At 46.2% G+C, this 24,658-nt stretch overlaps 1 protein-coding gene across 1 annotated transcript; it reads right to left on the bottom strand.

Annotated features, from left to right (window-relative positions):
- Positions 1–779: 779 nt before the first annotated feature.
- LOC132836272 (protein FAM177B) lies at positions 780–23,323 on the bottom strand. Its single transcript, XM_060855648.1, has 5 exons — positions 23,012–23,323; positions 8,981–9,127; positions 7,632–7,698; positions 4,253–4,350; positions 780–2,196 (listed from the first exon to the last, which is right to left on the bottom strand). The coding sequence occupies exons 1-5, from the start codon at positions 23,039–23,041 to the stop codon at positions 1,975–1,977; spliced, it is 564 nt and encodes a 187-aa protein (XP_060711631.1). The 5' UTR covers positions 23,042–23,323; the 3' UTR covers positions 780–1,974.
- Between the last annotated feature and the right edge of the window lie 1,335 nt (positions 23,324–24,658).

Below are 24,658 nucleotides of genomic sequence, written 5' to 3'. Positions count from 1 at the left end.
GGCACACCCTCCTCATTCCTGAAGAAGGGCTCATGCCCGAAACGTCGATTCTCCTGTTCCTTGGATGCTGCCTGACCTGCTGCGCTTTTCCAGCAACACATTTTCAACTTTAACTCCCCCTCCCACTCCGCCAAGGACAGGCAGGTCCTTGGCCTCCTCGATCGCCAGACAATGGCAGCACGACGCCTCGAGGAAGAGCGCCTCATCTTCCGCCTAGGAACCCTCCAACCACAAGGGATGAATGCAGATTTCTCCAGTTTCCTCATTTCCCCTCCCCCCCACCTTTTCTCAGTCCCAACCCTCGGACTCAGCACCACCTTCTTGACCTGCAATCTTCTTCCTGACCTCTCCGCCCCCCCCACCCCTTCACGTTAACCTCCTTCCACCTACCGCATTCCCAACGCCCCTCCCCCAAGTCCCTCCTCCCTACCTTTTATCTTAGCCTGCTTGGCACACCCTCCTCATTCCTGATGAAGGGCTTATGCCCGAAACGTCGATTCTCCTGCTCCTTGGATGCTGCCTGACCTGCTGCGCTTTTCCAGCAACACATTTTTCAGCTCTTCTAATTCTAACCTGTAAAGCATTCTCAACATTATTCACACCATATTGATGGACCTGCCTTAAACTGGCATAGCCCAATCTCTGAAACCTCCTCCCGAAATCTCTCTGCCTTTCCATTTCTTTATCTCCTTTAATGCACTTTGATAAAGTTGTGGTCATCTGCTTTAATACCTCCTTAGATGGTTCGTGTCAATTTTGTTTTATTTTCTCATGAAATTGTTTCACTCTCGTAAAATCCCTTCAGCTATTTTATTACATCAAAGGTAGTATACAAATACAAGTTGTTGATGGTTATAGTTCACTTGCAGATAACCATACAAACCAGGACTGTCACATGCAGGGTTCCTTGGATGGAAAAGTAAGGCAAGCTACAGGCCTTGGTGGTATGCTGCATAGTTTAGCTGATTTCCTTTCAGCAGGACGTAGTTCTTCAGGTTTCGGACATAAATCAGCAGGTTATTGATGAGGAGCAGGGTAAGCATGACTTTCATATCAGGAAAACAGAATCTCTTATCTGTGTGGACTGCTTAAAGTTGAGTTTCTAATTAGGTCAAACACTTTGTTGATCATAAAACAAAATGATTAACTGGCATTAGTATCCCAGGTTATTTCTGAAGATTAGCTGGCTAATAGTCTGCCAGTTCACACAAGCCTTCAGTAGACACCTTAACTGTGCAGAGTCCACCTGAACATCACAGACCAGCAACACTCCAACTCAAAGTTTGCGTTGATCTCAGCTGCAAAACAAATGGTAGTTACAGTTTACGGACCTTTACTTCTCCTGTATTGGAAAGGATGCCAAAGGATGTCAAATTTCCCACTCCCAATCTGTACCCAGCAACTATACCCATTGGGTGCATGGTCAGCTGTGGTGCCTTCTGTGATTGGGGGGGGGGGGGGGGGCAGGGTTTGTCATTCATTCACAAGATGGGGCATCGCAGGCTAGGCCAGCATTAATTGCCCATCCCTAATTACTCAGAGGGCAGTTGAACGTTAACCCTGTTGCTGCAGGTCTGGGCCAGCCCAGGTAAGGATGCCAGTTTTCTTTCCAAAAGGACATTAGTGAATCAGATATGTTTCTCCAATTACACTCTTAATTCCAGATTCTTTTTATTGGATTCAAGTTCTACCATCTACCATGGTGGGATTCAAACATGGGTCCCCAGAAATTTAACTGGGTCTCTGGAATTACAGTCCAGCGATAACAGTACTAGGCCACCACCTTCCCTTGTACTAACTATTAGGCGCCAGTATGTAAGATGACAATGAGGCATGGGATGAAACAATAACCTACTATTTCAGGACATCAGTAGAGGAGAGAGGAGGGTAAAACTGGTGGAAACCTCTGAATATATATGTTCATCTAACACTACAACCAAATTGTCTGTAAAGGAAGTAATCAGTGATCAGTCATTAGTTGTTGTCCATCTTTATCTGATCATTAGTATCTGCATTATCTTCCATTGCTTCATTTTCATAACATACGGTGTGTCTGCAGTCATCACTGCTTGCAATTCCTGATCGCTCCATTGTGTCTAAAGTACCATACTGAAAATTCTGGAGCGGAAGATGCTGTCTCTCGTTCATTTTCACATCCTCCACAATTGTCATTTCATCTCCATCTTCATATCCCTCCTAGAAAGGAAGAGTAGCAACATTATCAGCTTTGAACTTTTAAACAGAAACCAGCATAACTTTTTGTTAATTTTCCATTCCCTGCCCCTCCAGTATGTTTTGCAAATTCATTCATGGGATACGTATGTCATGGGCTAGGCCAGCACCTATTACCCAAACCTGACTGCTCTGGAGAAGGTGGTGGCAATGAGTCAACAAATGTAGTCTGCCTGGTGTAGCAGGCAGTTCCGGGATTTGGATCCAGCAACAATGAAAGTGGTGAATGGGCTTGGGGGACACAGGTAGTGAGTAACTCACTGCAGAATTCTCAGCCACAAATCTGTTCTTGTAGCCACGGCATTTGTATGGCTAGTACAGTTCAGCTTCTGTTCAATTTTAACTCCTATGGTATTGATAGTGAGGGATTCACTACAGTAATGCCATTGAAAGTAAAGGAGCTTACTTGAGATCGTCAACTGTTTTGCAGTTGTGTGGTGCAAATGTTATTTGTCACCTGTCAAGTCTAAGTCTGAATGCTTTCGAAGTCGTGTTCCATAGTAACACAACCTGTTTCTGTGTCTGTGGAGTTGCGAATACTGCTAAATATTGCGTATTCGCCAGCAAACATCCCACTTCTGAGTTGCTGATGGAGGGAAGCAGCCGAAGGTGGTTCAACCAAGAAGATTCCCCAGAGAACTCCTACAGACATGCTGTGGGACTCAGATGATTCATCTCCTAGAACTATTATCATCATTCCTTGTGCCAGGTATGCTCTGGATCAGTACGCGAATAGGAAGGGTTTAGAGGGATATGAGCCAAATACTGGCAAATGGGACGTGATTAATATAGGATATCTGGCTGGCATGGACAGGTTGGACCGAAGGGTCTGTTTCCTCTTCTTAACGATTTTACGAGTATGTTTTTAGATTACTTACAGTGTGGAAACAGGACTTTCGGCCCAACAAGTCCACACCGACCCGCCGAAACGCAACCCACCCATACCCCTACATTTACCCCTTACCTAACACTACGGGCAATTTAGCATGGCCAATTCACCTGACCCACACATCTTTGGACTGTGGGAGGAAACCGGAGCACCCGGAGGAAACCCACGCAGACACAGGGAGAATGTGCAAACTCCACACAGTCAGTCGCCTGAGTCAGGAATTGAACCCGGGTCTCAGGCGCTGTGAGGCAGCAGTGCTAACCCTGTGCCACCGTGATGCCACACTCCTTAAGGCCAGTCACTCTCATCTCCCCTCTGGAGTTCAGCTCTTTTGTCCATTTTTAGGCCAAGGCTGTCATGGTATCAGAGACTGAGTGGCTCTGGCAGAACTCAACCTAAGCACCATTGAGCAGGTTATTGCTGAGTAAGTGTCAGCTGGTGTCACTTTCAACCCTTCTATTGTTTTGTTACTTCAGTCCTTCCCTCCTTTCTCCCTTCCCTTTTCTGGAACTGACATTGATGCAAGATAAATTGTTAATTTTAACTCCAAAATTGAAAAAGTAGTCCTTTCAATATTGTACACCATTATGTGAATTGATTCTTGTGGGTTAGTGGGTGTGTACCTCCCTCCAATCCAATTGCTCTGGGTTCTAAACCCATCCTAGAATTTAACAGCCGTGGAAGGTGTGTTCATTGCATGGCCAAAAGAGTGAATATTAACTTGCAAATTGTTCCAGCCTCTCTCAATGGCAGGTAATAAGAGTGGGAGACAAGTCATGGGGTGGAAATTTGAAATGCAGAGCTCCAATCGACAACATGCATGTAAGTGTGCATGTTGCCGTAGCAACTTGAATGCTGAGTCAACTATAACACATTACCACTGCTGGTTTCATGATCATCTACACCTATTAATCATTGTACACTCAATTAGTATAAATCATTCCAGACAGTCTAAGAGCAACCTGATTATTCTTATTAATATGAAACAATTTATCAATAAGCTATTGATAGCTGCTCACGAGGATTAGTGTAAAACATTTGACAATCTATCAGTAACCTAATAAATCTTGCACAAACAATTTATGTTACAAAAGTGATAATTAATCTAATAATTAATTATATTGAGGTGACCTGGTCTTGAACACTGTAGTATTCATCTACTGCATATTGGTACTTGGCTGATGTCAATCCAAACAGATTGGCCAGTTTCTCTCCAAGAAAGTCACAGGCTAAGAGAGATGAAATGATCAAATGTTAGAGAATGCAGTTATACTGCCAACTATTCACTGTTGTCAGTTAAAACCAAACACAGGTAAGGAATATTCAGTTTCTGGTTTGTAGTGAGTTGCTTAGTGGGATACAATTAATGCCATCAGCCTTTTTATGGCACTGTACAGTGAGCAAGTTTAGTACAGTTATTTGTTGTCACAACTATTTGCAGTGATTCACCCTAGTCACCCTAGTCCCAGCTTGGATCACTACTTTAGGAACATAGGAACACGTGTTGGCCATTCAGTCCATCAAGCCTACCCTGCTATTCAATAAGTTCCTGACTAATCAAATACTTCAATGCCTTTCACCCACGCATCCGCATAATTACACAAGCTAGGAGTAATCAGAAATCTATCAATCTCTACTTATAAACATACACAATGGGTGAGCTTCCACAGTCTGAGATAGGGAATTTGAGAAGTTCATACCATTCTGAGTTAAAACGTTTCTCTTCATCTTGGAGGCATCCATCTTTGTTTTTAAATTATGCCCCCCTGGTTCTAGACTTCCCAAACTGGGAAACATCTTCTCTACATGTACTCTGTCTATTCATGTAAGTAAGTTTCAATGAGACCACCTTTTATTCTTTGAATCCCTAGTGAATACAGATCCAATTTTCCCAATCTCTCTCCATAGGATAGTCACACCATCCCAGGAACATGTCTGCTGAACCCTCACAGCACTCCCTCGATGGCAATAATATCTTTCCTGAGATAAGGGGACCAAAACTTCACACTGTAGTTTGGATGTAGATTAACCAAACTCCTGTGAAACTTAAGAAAGACTTCATTAATCTGTACAAGAACAGAAATTGCTAGGAAAACTCAGCAGAGTTCTGAAGAAAGGTCAGTGGACCTGAAATGGTAACTATGCTTTCTCTCCACAGATGCTGTCAGACCTGCTAAGTTTTTCCAGCAATTTCTGTTTGGTACAGGAGTAGCTGCTTTTGATTTATTTTCACTACTCCTGTATCTTGTTGCAACTGACGTGTGAATTAAGTACGGAGCAAGGTATAACTTCTCCAAAGAGAAATGGATAATGTTTCTCCTGTTCATAACTTCTCGAGGGAGGGATTTTGGAAACGTATTTTGGATATGTTATGACTTTTAACGATAGACATAAGACAGGGCTAGGTAAACTTTAATCGGAAGAAAGTAAATGCTTTATCAGACAGCCCTGGCATAGCAGAGGGTAATGATGCAAGGATATTTTTGTGAACCTGTGTCCAGGGTGCAGCCTGGGTCCTTTACTATATGTTGGGTACATTAATGATCTAGACAAGAATATAAGAGGTGAAAATGTGTTGCTGGAAAAGCGCGGCAGATCAGGCAGCATCCAAGGAACAGGAAAATTGACGTTTCGGGCATAAGCCCTTCTTCAGGGCTTATGCCCGAAACGTCAAATTTCCTGTTCCTTGGATGCTGCCTGACCTGCTGCGCTTTTCCAGCAACACATTTTCAGCTCTGATCTCCAGCATCTGCAGACCTCACTTTCTTCTCGAATATAGGAGGCTTGATCAGTAAATTTGCAGATGACACGAAAATTGATGGTGTGGTACATAGCAAAGAGGAAAGCCTTAGACAACTTGACAATATAGAAGTTTAGATCAGAGTGGTGCTGGAAAAGCACAGCACTCAAGGAGCAGGAAAATCAACGTTTCAGGCAAAAGCAGTTGATTTTCCTGCTCCTCGGATGCTGCCTGACCTGCTGTGCTTTTCCAGCATCATTCTGATCTAAACTCTGGTTTCCAGCAGTCCTCACCTTTGCCTGCTTGACAATATAGAAGGTTAGTCAGATGGGCTAAACAGTGGAAATGGAATTTAAAAACTGAAAGAACTGCGGATGATGTAAATCGGAAACAAAAACAGAAATTGCTGGAAAAGCTCAGCAGATGTGGCAGCATCTGTCAAGAGAAATCAAAGTTAATCTTTCAGGTCCGGTGATCCTTCCTCAGAATAGTTCTCTGGTTTTAACATTAACTCTGATGTCTCTTCACAGATGCTGACAAACCTGCTGCGCTTTTCCAGCAATTTCTGTTTGTTTTTCTGAAGTGGAATTTAATCATGAAGAGCGAGAGTTTTGGGTGGACTAACAAGGTGTGTACAACTGAGTGGTATGATCCGAAAAAGTATAATGCATCAGTTGGACCTTGGTGTCCATGTCGATAGATCCTTGAAGGAAAGTACAAGTAAGTAAGGTGGTTAAGAAGGCATGTAGCGTCTTTGTTAGTCAAGGCATTGAATACAAGAGTGAGCAGGTGATGTTGGAGCTGTGTGTAATGTTAGGCCACAGCTGTGGAGTACTGTGTGCAGTTCTGGTCACCACACAATGGGAAGGATATGATTGCACTGGAGGTGGTGTAGGGGAGATTTACCAGGGCTGGAGTGATCCAGCAGTAAAGAAAGACTAGATAAGCTGGAGTGGTTTTCCTTAGAGCAGACAAAGCTGAGTGGGATTTGATTGAGTTGTACAAGTTCTGGGGGGTGTAGACAGGGGAGATCAAGAGGAACCTTTCTCCTTAGTGGAGGGGTCAATAGCCAAGGGGAACAGTTTTAAGGTAATGAACATGAAGTTTAGACGGGATCTGTGGGAATTTGTTTTTATCTAGAGGTTTGTATGTATCTGAAACCTGCCACCTAAAAGGCTGATGGAGATAGGAATTGTCACGACATTTAATTTGTATTTAGATGACATCTTGAAGTGCCATAGCATACAAGGCTACACGCCAAGTGCTGGAAAATGGAATTAGAGTAGATGGATATTTTATGACTAGTATAGATACAATTGGCCAAAGGGCCTCCTCCTCATCCATAAAAAAAATCTATGACTCTAAATTCCACCAGTAGTTTCATCTCCAACACGTCAACCCAAGGAAGGGCAAGCTGCCCATTGTCATTTACATTAAGACCTATCCAAAAACCAGAGGTGCTCCTTTGTGTAAGAAATGATAAAAGTCACCTTATTCTCTGGGGCTGTCTTTACAGGATTGTCCACATTTTAAAGGTGAAACTTAAGAAGTTATATTGATTGAAGTCATGAAAGTTAGGAAGTTGAAACCTTTACTGGGCACGACGCCGCCCATTTTCAGGACATGAAGACAATCAGCAGATTAAAGAGAAATGCTGTTCATCTCTATTTTAAAATCTTCACCACTCATTCCATCTCTCCCCATAAAAAAAACTCATTCCAATCTTCTCCTAGAGCATCCAATGTTCAGTCCAGTATATATGATACTCACTGAATAATGATATCCTTGCAAACTTCATCACCCAAAACACCAGGAAATGGTTCCAGGAGAGTGTGGACTGCAAAACAATTAGTACAGTCCGTAAAACACGACTTTTCACAGACAATTAAAACTTTGATGGAAAAAAGCATATTTTCAGAGTTCACCCATGTGTCTGTGGTGGTCTTTGTTTGAAAGATGATTTCAGGGGGCTTTTGTGGAGCAGTGGTAGTGTCCCTACCTGTAAGCCAGGAGGCCTGGGTTCAAGTCTCACCTATCCCAGAGATGTATAATAGCATTTCTAAACTGGTTGTTTTGAAAATATAAAAGGTGTTTTTGAAAACATTTCCCTCTATCCTGTATCTGTCCTCTTCACTCTCCCATGAGAAATAGGTTTATGGAAGCTGATGGAGAGGATAGGCAGCACGGTGGGTGAATAAACAGCTGGTCTTGGGTACAGATACCTATTGGGGAGCTACCTTGGTGAGATATGGGTGTATAAGAAGCTACTTGTTAACTTAGGCAGCTGGTGAGGTGGAGTGGTTGGGTGCAGGACAGCAGGAGGAGGTGGGAGGGACATGGTGCCGTGAATAGGAAGCTGCTGGAAGTTATGGTATGGAGTGTATGCGAAGCTATTGGGATTATGCTTTGGGAGGCTGGAACATATGTAAAGATGACTGGTGTGAGGTTGGGGAGTATATGGGGAGATGATGGCACAAGGGTATGAGAGTCATGGAGTCACAGAGTCATAGAAATGTATAGCACAGAAACAGACCCTTCGGTCCAACCCGTCCATGCCAACCAGATATCCCAACCCAATCTAGTCCCACCTGCCAGCACTCAGCCCATATCCCTCCAAACCCTTCCTATTCATATACCCATCCAGATGCCTTTTAAATGTTGCAACTGTACCAGCCTCCACCACTTCCTCTGGCAGCTCATTCCATACACGCACCACCCTCTGTGTGAAAAAGTTGCCCCTTAGGTCTCTTTTACATCTTTCCCCTCTCACTCTAAAGGCTGGTTACTGGAGTGCGAGAAGCTGGTGAATCTGTAAGGACGGCCGGTGAGATTTTGGGGAGCACATGGGAAGATGGTGGGGCTGGGGTTTGGGAAGCAGGTTACTCTGGAAGGATGGCTGATGTGAGCTTGGGGAGCACATGTGACGATGTTGGGTGTATAAGAAGTTGCTGGAGAATGGGAAGCTGATAGGCTGTGTGTGTGTGTGTGTGTGTGTGTGTGTGTGTGTGTGTGTGTGCAAAGATCATGTGATTAACTAGACAGTACTGCTCCCCTTTCAGTTGTGTAATTCAAACATGACTATGATTAGACCACTGAATTCAGATTGCTGGTACACTTACAGGATTGACTTTCTCTGACACTTGCTGCTCCTCTTCACTCTCTTCTTCAGTACTGTATTCTTCCATGATGTCTCCATTTGAAAAGTGAATGAATCTTCGTGGCTGTTTCTTCTCTGCCTTCAAATCTTCAGGTTCCGATTTCTCTGTCTTTAAACGTAATTAAATTGGGGATTCGATAAGTTTTCCACATAAACAGAACCATTTTGACAAATGACTGAAGTACAAGGCATAGCGTCCTGGAGTCACATGTTGTCTTCACCTCTTTCCTGGAGAAAGTGAGGACTGCAGATGCTGGAGATCAGAGCTAAAAATGTGTTGCTGGAAAAGCGCAGCAGGTCAGGCAGCATCCAAGGAACAGGAGAATCAACATTTCGGGCATGAGCCTGAAGAAGGGCTCATGCCTGAAATGTTGATTCTCCTGCTCCTTGGATGCTGCCTGACCTGCTGCGCTTTTCCAGCAACACATTTTTAGCTCTTTCTTACCAATTCTTTCTCAAAAACCATCATATATGTCCAAAAATACTGCCCGGAGTTGAATACTTATATTTATCTAGTAACTTTAATCGAATATTCCTCAGCACATAACAGGAGCATTGTAATAGATTCATCAAGTGATTTGAAGGGAAGTCATTTAGCCAACTGAGTCCTTGAAAATTCCCTGCAACAGTAGACCAACTAGTTGCTTACCCCAACCCCTCCGCATTACCCTGCGACATTTTTCACTACAATAATTCTTCAATTCCCTTTTGAAGATTATAGTAGAATCAGCCTCAACCTCATTCTCAGCTATTGCATTCCAGAACTGAAAATGTGTTGCTGGAAAAGCACAGCAGGTCAGGCAGCATCCAAGGAACAGGAGAATCGACGTTTTGGGCATGAGCCCTTCTTCAGGAATGAGGAGAATGTGTCAAGCAGGCTAAGATTAAAGGTAGGGAGGAGGGACTTTGGGGAGGGGCGTTGGAAATGCGATAGGTGGAAGGAGGTTAAGGTGAGGGCGATAGGCCAGAGTGGGGGTGGGGGCGGAGAGGTCAGGAAGAAGATTGCAGGTTAGGAAGACGCTGCTGAGTTCGAGGGTTGGGACTGAGACAAGGTGGGGGGAGGGGAAATGAGGAAATTGGAGAAATCTGAGTTCATCCCTTGTGGTTGGAGGGTTCCTAGCCGCAAGTAGGCGGCCTGTCTCCCCAATGTAGAGGAGGCCACATCGAGTGCAGCGAATACAGTAAATGATGTATGTGGAGGTGCAGGTGAATTTGTGGCGGATATGGAAGGATCCCTTGGGGCCTTGGAGGGAGGTGAGGGGGGAGGTGACGGCACAAGTTTTGCATTTCCTGCGGTTGTAGGGGAAGGTGCTGGGAGCGGAGGTTGGGTTGGTGGGGGGTGTGGACCTGACGAGGGAATCATGGAGGGAGTGGTCTTTTCGGAATGCTGATAGGGGAGGGGAGGGAAATATATCCCTGGTGGTGGGGTCCATTTTGGAGGTGGCGGAAATGACGACGGATGATACGCTGTATATGGAGGTTGGTGGGGTGGTAGGTGAGGACCAGTGGCGATCTGTCCTGGTGTTTGCTGGAGGCTTCAGATTTGTTGTAGGTACTGGTTGTCCTGGTTGGGTCCAAATTTTGTTGGTCTGAACGTAGTCCGGAGTCTGTGTGGGGTCAGTCGGTTCCGTAGGTAGGTGCTGAGGAAGGAGATGTGGCTGTGGTAGCGAGTCTGTTTGAGAACGTTTTGCTGGATCTGTTGTAGGTACTAGATTTTAACCTATTGCATTCCAGTGCTTTATTAGACAGTATCTAGAACAAACTCATGTCAGCCCTGGTTCTTTTGCCATCTCCCTTTGGTTTGCTTCCTCTGCTTCACAAGTTTTTGCCAATGGGACCATTATCTACTCTCACCAGACCCCTCATGATTTTGAACAACTTTGTAAAACTCCTCCCGTAGGCAGGAAATCGGAATAGTGTAAAGGTAGAGTCTCCATAGCCTTACTGGTTGCTCTCTTATCAGAGGGAGATGATGAGTGGTGGTTTAATCTGAAAATCACCGTGCCTCAGGTGAGGGGAGAGGTTGAGAAGGAGAGTCATTCACAGTAACTTCAGCCAGGGCAGGAATTGATCCCATACTGTTAGCACAATTCCGCATCACAAATCAGCCATCAGCCAACTGATGCCAAACTGAGCAGTAATATTACGAGCCTAATTATCCATAATCCAGGATAAAACCTCTGCGAACTTAGATTTAAATCCCACCACTGTAACTCTGGAATTTAAATTCCATTAATAAATCTGGAACATAAAGCCAGGAACAGTGACAGCTATCATTAATTCTTGTAAACACTCAATTGGTTCACCATTGTCCTTCAGGGAAGGAAGTCTTCCATCCTTAACTGGTTTGGCTTAAATGACCCACAGCAAATGGGTCACATGGAACTGCCTCTGAGGTGGCATAGTCTGTCACTTTGTTCAAGGACAATCAGTAATGAATAACAAACCGTGACCCTGCAGTTGACCCAGCAACAATCATGTCCTGTCAAAGAATAAAGATGATCCCTTATTCCACCATTAAACTACACCATATGTATCTTCTACCTCAACAGGACTTTCTGATACTATCCACATATCCTTTGATATCCTTAATATTTACCAACTTATCAATATCTGCCTTGAAAATACTCATTGACTGGGCCTTTATAGTTCTCTAATTAAGGAAATTCACAGATTCACCATTCTCCAAAAAGGTTCCTTCTCTCAAACTATTCTGAGACTGTGTCTGCTGGTTCTTGACCTGCTAGCCAGGGTACAACATCTCCCCGCATCTGTTCTGTATGATTAGATTAGATTACTCACACCGACCCGCCGAAGCACAAAACCCCCAGACCCATTCCCCTACATTTACCCCTTCACCTAACACTACGGGCAATTTAGCATGGCCAATTCACCTAACCTGCACATTGTTGGATTATGGGAGGAAACCGGAGCACCCGGAGGAAACACACGCAGACACGGGGAGAACGTGCAAACTCCACACAGAGAGTGGTCTGAGGCGGGAATTGAACCCGGGTCTCTGGCGCTGTGAGGCAGCAGTGTCACTGTGCCGCCCACTGTTCTGTTGTGTCCTGGAATCTTCTTGTTGCTTTAAATGAGATCTCTCAAACTCTGAAGGATATGGGCACTGTCGGCTCAACCTCAGTTCTGAGGACAATCACACCATCTCAGGGAGGAGACGAGGAAAGAGATTCTTCCTTAGATAGGGAGAACAAAACTATACATAATACCCCAGTGGTGGGTTCCCCAAGGTTGTCTCAAATCAACTGCGAGTAAAAAGTGAGGTCTGCAGATGCTGGAGGTCAGAGCTGAAAATGTGTTGCTGGTTAAAGCACAGCAGGTTAGGCAGCATCCAAGGAACAGGAAATTCAACGTTTCGGGCCAGAGCCCTTCATCAGGCTCTGGCCCGAAATGTCGAATTTCCTGTTCCTTGGATGCTGCCTAACCTGCTATGCTTTAACCAGCAACACATTTTCAGCTCAAATCAACTGCAGCAAGACATCTTTATTCCTGTACTCAAATCTTCTTGGAATAAAGGTCAATGTCTTCCTAATTGCTTGTTCCTCCTGCATGTCAGTGTTCAGTGATTTATGAACAAAGGCATTCAGGTCCCTTGAAATATCTACACTTCCTGGTCCCTAATTTACATCTCTGCATTTCTGTTTTTTTTTAATCAATGTGGGATAATTTCACATCTTACCACTTCCTTGTTCTTCCCCAGTCACTGAGCTTATCTGAAACTCCTTTAAGCCCTCTGCACCTTCCTCACAATTCACATTCCTACCTAGTTTTGATTAATCAGCAAACATGGAAATATTACATTTGCTCCCTTCATCCAAACCATTGATTCACAGAACTGTTGCGTTGTAAAGAAGGCTGTTTGGCCCATTTTGTCTACACCTGCTCTCCAGCAGTGCAAATCTATTCCCTATTTTCAATAACTGTACACTTCGTTTTCTATTTAAGTAACTACCGAATAATCTCGAGTGCCCCAACTGAATCTGCCTCTTCCAGACTTCCATGCGGTGCATTCCACACTTGATCCAATTGCTGTGTGAAAAGTTTTATTTTCTCACCTCACATTTGCTTCTTTTGCAAAATTGAACCCTCTAAAACATATGCTTTGGTGAGGGGAATAGTTTCTCTCTATCTACGTGCAGCCACCTCATGATTTTGAAAACTTCGAGCAAATCTCGTCTTCGCCTTCTCCTCTTAAAGGAGAAGAGTTCTAACTTCTCCAACCTTTCCTCATAAGTGAATTTTATTATCCCCCCGAACCATTCTTGTAAATCTCTTCTGCACCCTCTCAGTGTGTGAGTTGGATGATCAGCTGTGATCATATTGAAAGCTGAAGCAGGCTCCAAGGACTGAATCGCCTACCCTGCACCAATTGTCTATGTTTCTATGAACCTGTGTTTCCAGAACATTTGTGTGGGCTTCTGAATTACTATTTCAGCAACGTTACACTACCACACTAGTCCCAGGCAATTGCCTTCTCCAACAAGTGGAATAACCATCACTCACCTCCTCATGATCAACATGCTGCGGGGTTACTGTTAACCAGAAATTGAACTCGACTAGCCATATAAATACTGTGGCTACAAGAACAGATCAGAAGCTGAGAATACTCCAGCGAGTAATTCACCTCCTGACTCCCCAAAGCTTGTCCAACGTCTACAAGCACAAATCAGGGGTGTGATGGAAAACTCCCCACTTGCCTGGATGGATGCAGTTCCAACAACACTCAAGAAGCCTGGCACCATCCAGTTCACCCACAAACATCCACACCCTCCACCACTGATGCACAGTAGCAGCAGTGTGTATTATCAACAAGATGCACTACAGAAATTCACCAAGGCTCTTTAGGCACCTTCAAAACCCATGACCACTTCCATCTAGAAACACAAGGACAGCAGGTACATGGGAGTCTCACCATCTGCCGGTTCCCCTCCAAGCCACATACTATTCTGACTTGGAAATGTATCACTGTTCCGTCGCTGGCGCTGGTCAAAATCATGGAACTCCATCCCTAAGGGCGCTGTGGGGCTGCCTACAGCACGTGGACTGCAGCGATGCCAGAAAGCAGCTCACAACCATCTTCTCAACGGCAACTGGAGATTAGCAAATATTGATGGCTCAGTCAGTGATGGCACCATCCCATAAGTAAAGAGAAAGAAAGTTCTGAGGAAGGGTCACTGGACCTGGAACGTTAACGTTTTCTCTGCCATACCTGCTGTGCTTTTCCCAGCAATTTCTGTCTTGTTAAAGGAAAGCAATGCTGGCTATGTACAATCTGTGGTAGACCACACCCAGAATATTGTAAACAGTTCTGGGCACCATATCTTTCAAAGTAAATAGTGGCCTTGAAGGGTGTGCACATAATTTTACTCAAAATAACACCTGAATTCTAAGTGATAAAGTATTATAGACAGAGATTATAGAAATTAGGGTTAGTCCATGGAATTTAGGTTAAAGGGGAGTTAATTTAAGTTTTCAAGATATTAAGCATTCAGGGAGCAGGTTGTATACATTAAAAATGTTTTTCTGCTGGTCAGGGAGTTGTCCCCGTTGAATGTAAATGATTTGTTTCTTGATTACTAATGGCCTGTCATGTAATCTCCAGAGCTAAATTCAAATATTTATCCAACCCTAAAGTAGATACAGCACTGAAATGTATCAGTCAGGTACAAAAGCACTCCAATGGCCTCATGGAATAGCTGGTAGTCTAGGGTATAAAAGGGAGAAAGATTTGTTAGAGTTACATCTTGACTGACCACTTTTGAAATTCTCTAAACAACTTTGGGTACAACATCTTAGAAAGGATTCTTTGATCTTGGAAGAAGTGCAACTAATGTGTTGCCAGGGTCTAAGGATTAGATGAGGAGAGATTATATAAACTATGTCTGAATTTCTTGGAATAGAGACAGTTAAAGGATGTTTTTATTGATGTGTTTAGGGTTATGAAATGAATTGGTAGAGTAGATGTAGGAGAAGGGGACATAATCTCAAAATCATTATTTCATTTGTGTCTCTGACTTTAACCTTTTGGGGACACATGGGAGGTGCAGTAGCAACATTTCCTGTCCTTCACCATTGCAGGAATGATGACATGATATCACTTTTCATAGTCTGTATATAACAACTTCAATCAAATATCCTGTCAACAGAACAATGAACTAAGAATACAGCACAGGAACAGGCCCTTCAGCCCTCCAAGCCTGTGCTGACACATTTTGCCCTTCAATTCTAAAATTGTCTTCACTTACAGAATCCCAAATTCCTCTATTCCCTTCCTATTCACGTATTTATCCAGGCATTTCTTGAATGCTGCTATTGTGTCTACTTCCACCATCTCCCCTGGCAACGTGTTCCAGGCACTCACCACCATTTGTTTGAAAGACTTGTTTCACAAATCTCTTTTAAACTTTCTCCCCAGCACCTTGAACCTATGTCCCTAGTAATTGACCCCTCCACTCTGAGAAAAAAACTTCATACTTTCTCCTCTATCCATGCCAATCGCAATCCTATAAACTTCTATCTGATCACCCCTCAACCTCCTGCATTCCAGTGAAAACAAACCCAGTCTATCCAACCTTTCTTCACAGCTAAAATCCCCCATACCAGGCAATATCCTGGTAAACCTTTTCTGTACCCTCTCCAAAGCATCCACATCCTTCTGGTAAAGTGGTGACCAGAACTATATGCAACATTCCAAGTGTGGCCTAACTAAATTTCTATAAAGCTGCAATATAACTTGTCTATCCTTGTACTCAATGCCCTTCCAATGAAGGCAAGCATGCCAAAAGTCTTTTTTACTACATTATCCTCCTACGCTGCCACCTTCAGTGAATCTGTGGACCTGCACACCCAGATCCCTCTGCATCTCAATACTCTGACCAAAATGTATCACTTCACATTTGTCCTGATTAAATTCCATCTGCCATGTCCCCCAACTGCTCTATATCCTGCCGTATCCTCTGACAATCCTCAATTCCACCAACCTTTGTATCATCCGCAAACTTACTAATTAGACCAGCTACATTTTCCTCCACATCATTTCTGGACATCATGAGCAGCAGAGGCCCCTGCACTGATCCCTGTGGAACACCCATTAGTCACAACCCTCCATTCTGAAAAACATCCTTCCACCGCTACCCTCTGTCTCCTATGACTAAGCCAGTTCTGTATCCATCAATACCATGCGACTTCACCTTTAGTACCAGTCTGCCATGAGGGACCTTGTCAAAGGCTTTGCTGAACTCCATGCAGACAACATCAACCATCTCATAAATCATCTTTATCACTTCCTCAAAAACCTCAATCAGGTTAGTGAGGCATGACCTTCTCCCACACAAAACCATGCTGCCTATTGCTCATAAATGCATATAGATCTTGTCCCTGAGAATCTTTTCCAATAATTTCCCTACCACCAACATGAGACTCACAGGCCTGTAATGTCCTGGATTATCAATGTTACCCTTCTTAAACAATGGGACAACACTGGCTAATCTCCAATCCCCTGGGACCTCACCAGTGGTTAAAAAGGATACAAAGATGTCTATCAATGTTCCAGCAATTTGACCTCTTGCCACCCTCAATATTCCGGGATAGATCCCATCAGGACCCAGGGATTTATCTAACTTAATACTTTTAAGACACCAGACGCCTCTTCCTTTTTAATAGCAGCTTGGCTTACAAGCTTGACACTCCCTTCCCTGCAATCATCCTCTGTCAATTCCTTCTCTTTAGTGAATACTGACACAAAGTATTTGTTTAGGCCCTCACCTACCTCATTGGCTCCACACATCAATTCTTTCTGTTGTTCTCAAGTGAGCCCCCTTTCCCTGTCTACTCTCTTGCTTTATATATATTTGTGGGTGGCACGGTGGTTAGCACTGCTGCCTCACAGCACCAGAGACCCGGGTTCAGTTCCCACCTCAGCCAACTGACTGTGTGGAGTTTGCACATTCTCCCTGTGGGTTTCCTCCAGGTGCTCCGGTTTCCTCCCACAGTCCAAAAATGTGCAGGTTATGTGAATTGGCCATGCTAAATTGCCCGTAGTGTTAGGTGTAGGGGAATGGGTGTGCTTTGGTGTGGCCTGTTTCCACACTGTAAGTAATCTAATCTAATATTATATATATGTGTGTGTGCATTAAGGCCTTAGGATTCTCCTTAATCCTTTTTGCTATCTTGGTTTATATATAAATAATGACCATTGAGGTGACTGAATTAAATCCCAGAAGGAACCAGGGCCCTCAAAAAGGACTTTAAAACAATATAATTTTTTTTTCCCCAATGAATTCCTCCTTTTAGTGTGGGCAGGTTGAGAATTGGTTATGGGAACAGACTGATTCCACCATTGCTCAACGCAAGCACCACAAACTGGGATGGTCTTCCCAGTGGAATTTTGTGGTCTGTTTCTGACTCAAACTGCAATAAAGTTCAGTGTGATTCTCTGGTCTCACCCAAGCTGATCTTAATCAGGCAAATAGCCAGAAAAGGAAGCTGCTTGAGTCAGGATTGCAATGTCAGATTGTTACCACGTAATACCCACTGCAAACTCTGTGTATGTGGGTGATATCAGATGTTCTTGCTCAGTTGTGAAGCCCTTCATAGTCATACAGCTAGCAGACTGCCCCATAGTAAACATCAGGATTTCAGAAACTAAGATGGAGGTTGTCTGACTCTACAGCCATGGTTGGGCTCTTATCCTGGAGAGAGAAACACAAGGATTCTTACTCTAAGCCTGAATCCCTCAATCCCTGGATCAGGTAGGAACATGCAGGTAAAAACAAGGACTGCAGATGCTGGAAACCAGAGTCGAGGTTAGAGTGGTGCTGGAAAAGCACAGCAGGTCAGGCAGCATCCGAGGATCAGGAAAATCGACGTTTCGGGCAAAAGCCTGATGAAGGGCTTTTGCCTGAAACGTCGGTTTTCCTGATCTTCGGATGCAGCCTGACCTGCTGTGCTTTTCCAGCATCACTCTAATCTAGGAACATGCAGCCAAAGGGGGCTTGGAAACCCCAGAATTACACAAACCTTTGATGCAATGTGGACTGTTTAGAATGAAGACAGAACCGTAATTATCTAAACCCAATGGACATTCACAATGAAATTCAGAACCCAAACAGTAAACATGAGAGAACTGGCCCATTTACTCAGAGTAAACAAACAAGGTTTACCTTTTATGGATGGACTTGGATTTACCTTCACTCAGACACAGGTGCATCCTGCACTTTGCAGACTTTCTCGTTTTGACTCACATCTTTCTTAAAACCAATCCATTGAAAGTGTGACACAAGAAGGGCCAATACAGACCCCACTTCGAGGAATAGGCAACACTGACACAGATCCTATAAGAAGGTGCAGCACTGACCTTGAACCTATAGCAATGCATGGCAATGACCCCAATTCTACATAAATTGGCAATACTGACCCTGAACCTATACGAACGTGCAGCACTAACCCTGAACCTATAGGAACATGCAGCACTGACCCTGATCCAAAAGGGATGGGCAGCGTTGACCCTGATCCTATAGGAATGTGCAGCACTGACCCTGATTGTTTAGGAATGGGCAGCACTGACCCCGATCCTATAGGAACGTGTAGCACTGACCCTGATCCTATAGAGATGTGCAGCGCTGCCCCTGATCCGATAGGAATGTGCAGCACTGACCCTGATTGTTTAGGAATGGGCAGCACTGACCCCGATCCTATAGGAACGTGTAGCACTGACCCTGATCCTATAGAGATGTGCAGCGCTGCCCCTGATCCGATAGGAATGTGCAGCACTGACCCTGAAACTATAGGAACGCACAGCACTGACCCTGATCCTATAGGAATGGGCAGCACTGACCCTGATCCTATTGGGATGGGCAGCACTGACCCTGATCGTTTAGGAATGGGCAGCACTGACCTTGATCCTACAGGAACGTGTAGCACTGACCCTGATCCTATAGAAATGGGCAGCACTGACTCTGATCCTATAGGAATGCACAGCACCGACCCTGATCCTATAGGAATGTGCAGCACTGACCCTGATCCTATAGGAATGTGCAGCACTTACCCCGATCCTATAGGAACGTGTAGCACTGACCCTGATCCTATAGAGATGTGCAGCGCTGCCCCTGATCCGATAGGAATGTGCAGCACTGACCCTGAAACTATAGGAACACACAGCACTGACCCTGATCCTATAGGAATGGGCAGCACTGACCTTGATCCTATAGGAATGTGTAGCACTGACCCGGATCCTATAGGAATGGGCAGCACTGACCCTGATCCTATAGGAATGGGCAGCACTGACTCTGATCCTATTGGAATAGGCAGCACTGACCTTAATCGTTTAGGAATGGGTAGCACTGACTTTGATCCTATAGGAACGTGTAGCACTGACCCTGATCCTATAGGAATGCACAGCACTGACCCTGATCCTGTAGGAATGTGCAGCACTGACCCTGATCCTATTGGGACGGGCAGTACTGACCCTGATCCTATAGGAATGTGCAACACTGACCCTGATCCTGTAGAAATGTGCAGCACTGACCCTGATCCGACAGGGATAGGCAGCACTGACCCTGATCCTATAGGAATAGGCAGCACTGCCCCTGATCCTATGGGGATGGGTAGCACTAACCCTGATCCAATAGGGATGGGCAGCACTGACCCGGATCCTATAGGAATGTGCAGCACTGACCCTGATCCTGTAGGAATAGGCAGCACTGACCCTGATCCAATAGGAATGGGCAGCACTGACCCGGATCCTATAGGAATGTGCAGTACTGACCCTGATCCTGTAGGAATAGGCAGCACTGACCCTGATCCAATAGGAATGGGCAGCACTGACCCGGATCCTATAGGAATGTGCAGTACTGACCCTAATCCTGTAGGAATAGGCAGCACTGACCCTGATCCTATAGGAATGTGCAGCAGTGACCCTGATCCTATTGGGACGGGCAGTACTGACCCTGATCCTATAGGAATGTGCAACACTGACCCTGATCCTGTAGGAATGTGCAGCACTGACCCTGATCCGACAGGGATAGGCAGCACTGACCCTGATCCTATAGGAATAGGCAGCACTGCCCCTGATCCTATGGGGATGGGTAGCACTAACCCTGATCCAATAGGGATGGGCAGCACTGACCCGGATCCTATAGGAATGTGCAGCACTGACCCTGATCCTGTAGGAATAGGCAGCACTGACCCTGATCCAATAGGAATGGGCAGCACTGACCCGGATCCTATAGGAATGTGCAGTACTGACCCTGATCCTGTAGGAATAGGCAGCACTGACCCTGATCCAATAGGAATGGGCAGCACTGACCCGGATCCTATAGGAATGTGCAGTACTGACCCTAATCCTGTAGGAATAGGCAGCACTGACCCTGATCCTATAGGAATGTGCAGCACTGACCCTGATCCTGTAGGAATATGCAGCACTGACCCTGATCCTATGGGGATAGGCAGCACTGACCCTGATCCTATAGGAATGCGCAGCATTGACCCTGATCCAATAGGAATGGGCACCTCTGACCCTGATCCTATAGGAATGTGCAGCACTGACCCTGATCCTATATGGATGGGCAGCACTGACCCTGATCCTGTAGGAATAGGCAGCACTGACCTTGACCCTATAGAGTGGGCAGCACGGTGGTTAGCACTGCTGCCTCACAGTGCCTGAGACCCGGGTTCAATTCCCGACTCAGGCGACTGACTGTGTGGAGTTTGCACATTCTCCCCGTGTCTGTGTGGATTTCCTCCGGGTGCTCCGGTTTCCTCCCACAGTCCAAAGATTTGCGGGCCAGGTGAATTGGCCGTGCTAAATTGCCCGTAGTGTTAGGTAAGGGGTAAATGTAGGGGTATGGGTGGGTTGCGCTTCGGCGGGTCGGTGTGGACTTGTTGGACCGAAGGACCTGGGTCCACACTGTAAGTAATCTAATCTAATCTAATGTAAGATGGGCAGCACTGACCCTGATCCTATAGGAATGTGCAGCACTGACCCTGATCCTATAGGGATGGGCAGCACGGACCCTGATCCTATAGGAATGTGCAGCACTGACCCTGATCCTATAGGAATGTGCAGCACGGACCCTGATCCTATAGGAATGTGCAGCACTGACCCTGATCCTATAGGGATGGGCAGCACGGACCCTGATTCTATAGGGATGGACAGTCCTGCCCCTAACCCTATTGGGATGTGCAGCACTGACCCTGATCCTGTGGAATGGGCAGCACTGGCCCTGATCCTATAGGAATGGGCAGCACTGACCCTGATCCTATAGGAATGTGCAGCACTGACACTGATCCTATAGGGATGGGCAGCACTGACCCTGATCTTATAGGAATGTGCAGCACTGACCCTGATCCTATAGGATGGGCAGCACTGACCCTGATCTTATAGGAATGTGCAGCACTGACCCTAATCTTATAGGAATGCACAGCACTGACCCTGATCCTATAGGGTAAAAAGTGAGGTCTGCAGATGCTGGAGATCAGAGCTGAAAATGTGTTGCTGGTTAAAGCACAGCAGGTCAGGCAGCATCCAAGGAACAGGAAATTTGACGTTTCAGGCATAAGCCCTTCATCAGGGCTTCATACAAGCCCTGATCCTATTGGGATGGGCAGCATTGACCCTGATCCTATTGGGATGGGCAGCATTGACCCTGATCCTGTAGGAATGCACAGCACTGACCCTGATCCTATAGGGATGGTCAGCACTGACCTTGATCCTGTAGAAAGGGGCAGCTCTGACCCTGATCCTATAGGAATGTGCAGCACTGACCCTGATCTTATAGGAATGCACAGCACTGACCCTGATCCTATAGGGATGGTCAGCACTGACCTTGATCCTGTAGAAAGGGGCAGCTCTGACCCTGATCCTATAGGAATGTGCAGCACTAACCCTGATCCTATAGAAATGGGCAGCTCTGACCCTGATCCTATAGGAATGTACAGCACTGACCCTGATCCTATAGGGATGGGCAGCATTGACCCTGATCCTATAGGAATGTGCAGCACTGACCCTGATCCTATAGGGATAGGCAGCACTGACCCTGATCCTGTTGGGATGGGCAGCACTGACCCCAATCCTATAGGATGGGCAGCACTAACCCTGATCCTATAGGAACGTGCAGCACTGACCCTGATCCTATAGAAATGGGCAGCTCTGACCCTGATCCTGTTGGGATGGGCAGCACTGACCCTGATCCTATAGGGATGGGCAGCACTGACCTGATCCTATAGGAATGTGCAGCACTGACCCTGATCCTATAGGAATGTGCAGCACTGACCTGATCCTGTAGGGATAGGCAGCACTAACCCTGATCCTGTAGGAATGTGCAGCTCTGACCCTGATCCTATGGGGATGGGCAGCACTGACCCTGATCCCATGGGAATGTGCAGCACTAACCCTGATCCTGTAGGAATGTGCAGCTCTGACCCTGATCCTATGGGGATGGGCAGCACTGACCCTGATCCTATGGGAATGTGCAGCACTGACCCTGATCCTGTCGGGTTGGGCAGCACTGACCCTGATCCTGTATGGATAGGCAGCACTGACCCTGATCCTATAGGAATGTGCAGCACTGACCCTGATCCTAGAGAAATGTGCAGCACTGACCCTGATCCTGTAGGGATAGGCAGCACTGACCCTGATCCTATGGGAATGTGCAGCACTGACCCTGATCCCATGGGAATGTGCAGCACTGACCCTGATCCCATGGGAATGTGCAGCACTGAGTCCAGTCCTTGAGGAATGGATAGGAGTGGTCCCTATCCGATGGGAAAGGGCACCGTTCAGTTCCCGTCTGCGCTGACACTGTCTCCCAGGAAGTGGAGGAGCTGGTGTTGGACTGGGGTGGACAAACCCCACCCCACACCCGGTGATAGCCCACACACCCTGCTGGAGTCTCACCTGGTGCTGCCTGGGTTGTAAGTATTTCCCAGGGTGTCGCCTCCAAGCCCCCCTCCCTCTATCACCCCATTCCCTCACCTGCTCTCTGCTCTCTCCGGCTGCCTCCATTCTCCGAGGCCGAATACAAAATCACTTCCTGAAGCAGGAACATCCACAGACGCCCAGAATGAATGAAGGAAGTAGGTTTCAGATATCAGTCACCGGATCCGAGCGCCTGGTGTGAACCCAGGGCCAGCACAGAGGCTCCAGCAGCGAGTGGCTCGTACCCAGGGCGGTCAGCTGGGTATCACTGGCCAAGTACCAGCTGAGGGGTGGGTGAGGGCTGCAACAGCAGCCAGCGATGCTGCCCTGGGGACACCGTGTGGGGGGTGAAGGGACCAGATTGCCAGTTAGCCCCGACTCAGAAAGGAAGGAGATAGACATAAAACTGCAAGACAGCGACCTCAAGAGACATGATTAAACAAAAAGCCTGGAAAATTAGAAAGCTTCACTACTTTACCCCCCTTGGACTGGGTGTTACAGTGGGTCACACACTGTCCTTTCCCCTGTGGGACTGGGTATTACAGTGGGTCACACACTGTCCTTTCCCCCCTGGGACTGGGTGTTACAGTGGGTCACACACTGTCCTTTCCCCTCTGGGACTGGGTATTACAGTGGGTCACACACTGTCCTTTCCCCCCTGTGGGACTGGGTGTTACAGTGGGTCACACACTGTCCTTTCCCCTCTGGAACTGGGTGTTACAGTGGGTCACACACTGTCCTTTCCCCCCCTCTGGGACTGGGTGTTACAGTGGGTCACACACTGTCCTTTCCCTCCTGGGACTGGGTGTTACAGTGGGTCACACACTGTCCTTTCCCCCCGGGACTGGGTGTTACAGTGGGTCACACACTGTCCTTTCCCCTCTGTGGGACTGGGTGTTACAGTGGGTCACACACTGTCCTTTCCCCCCTGGGACTGGGTGTTACAGTGGGTCACACACTGTCCTTTCCCCCTTGGGACTGGGTGTTACAGTGGGTCACACACTGTCCTTTCCCCCCTGTGGGACTGGGTGTTACAGTGGGTCACACACTGTCCTTTCCCCTCTGGAACTGGGTGTTACAGTGGGTCACACACTGTCCTTTCCCCTGTGGGACTGGGTGTTACAGTGGGTCACACACTGTCCTTTCCCCTCTGGGACTGGGTGTTACAGTGGGTCACACACTGTGCTGGCTGGTCCAGCTTTATTATCTGACCTGTTGTCTTCAGAAGCCAAATTGTGGATTTTTTTCTTTATCATCTATATTCTTCATCTTGCTAATTTAATTTAGGGAATATAAATGAATGTTGATTTATTGTCACTTGCACTCCACAATGAACATTATGAATAGTGAAAAACTTCAACTGAAGCCACAATCCAACACCATTTGGATATTTTGTGAATAAAACGATAAAGCTGAAAGAATTTGTCTTCATTCCTCAGCATCCACCATGTGACTGAGCTGGTTAACCAACACCACCACTGCCACTACGCCATCCACCTTTGCCTGACCCACGAACATCAGAGCTGCCCCTATTCATGTGCCATCTCGTCATCACTGGGGCCACCTCGCTGACAGTCTGCCAATGCTGGACCCACACTGCCCCGCAAACAAGAATTACTACCACCACGCTGATAACCAGGAGTCCCCAGTCCCGACCCACTGCATCCAGGAGACCCTGGCTCTGCCGCTACTGCCACCTCCAGT

Source organism: Hemiscyllium ocellatum, chromosome 3 (assembly GCF_020745735.1).
Source record: "Hemiscyllium ocellatum isolate sHemOce1 chromosome 3, sHemOce1.pat.X.cur, whole genome shotgun sequence".
Taxonomy (NCBI): Eukaryota; Metazoa; Chordata; class Chondrichthyes; order Orectolobiformes; family Hemiscylliidae; genus Hemiscyllium; species Hemiscyllium ocellatum.
The sequence above is the reverse complement of the archived record's forward strand: the minus strand, read 5'-3'. Positions and strand labels throughout refer to the sequence as shown.

Bases quoted from the DNA above. Each gene is read 5' to 3' on its own strand.
- LOC132836272 (XM_060855648.1), bottom strand. From the start codon at position 23,041: ATGGAGGCAGCCGGAGAGAGCAGAGAGCAG. The intron at 4,351-7,631 runs GTGAGTATCATA...CATCTCTCTTAG, and splicing joins TGCAAGGATATCATTATTCA to CCTGTGACTTTCTTGGAGAG. The intron at 2,197-4,252 runs GTCACCTCAATA...CTTCCTTTCTAG, and splicing joins ACTACAGTGTTCAAGACCAG to GAGGGATATGAAGATGGAGA.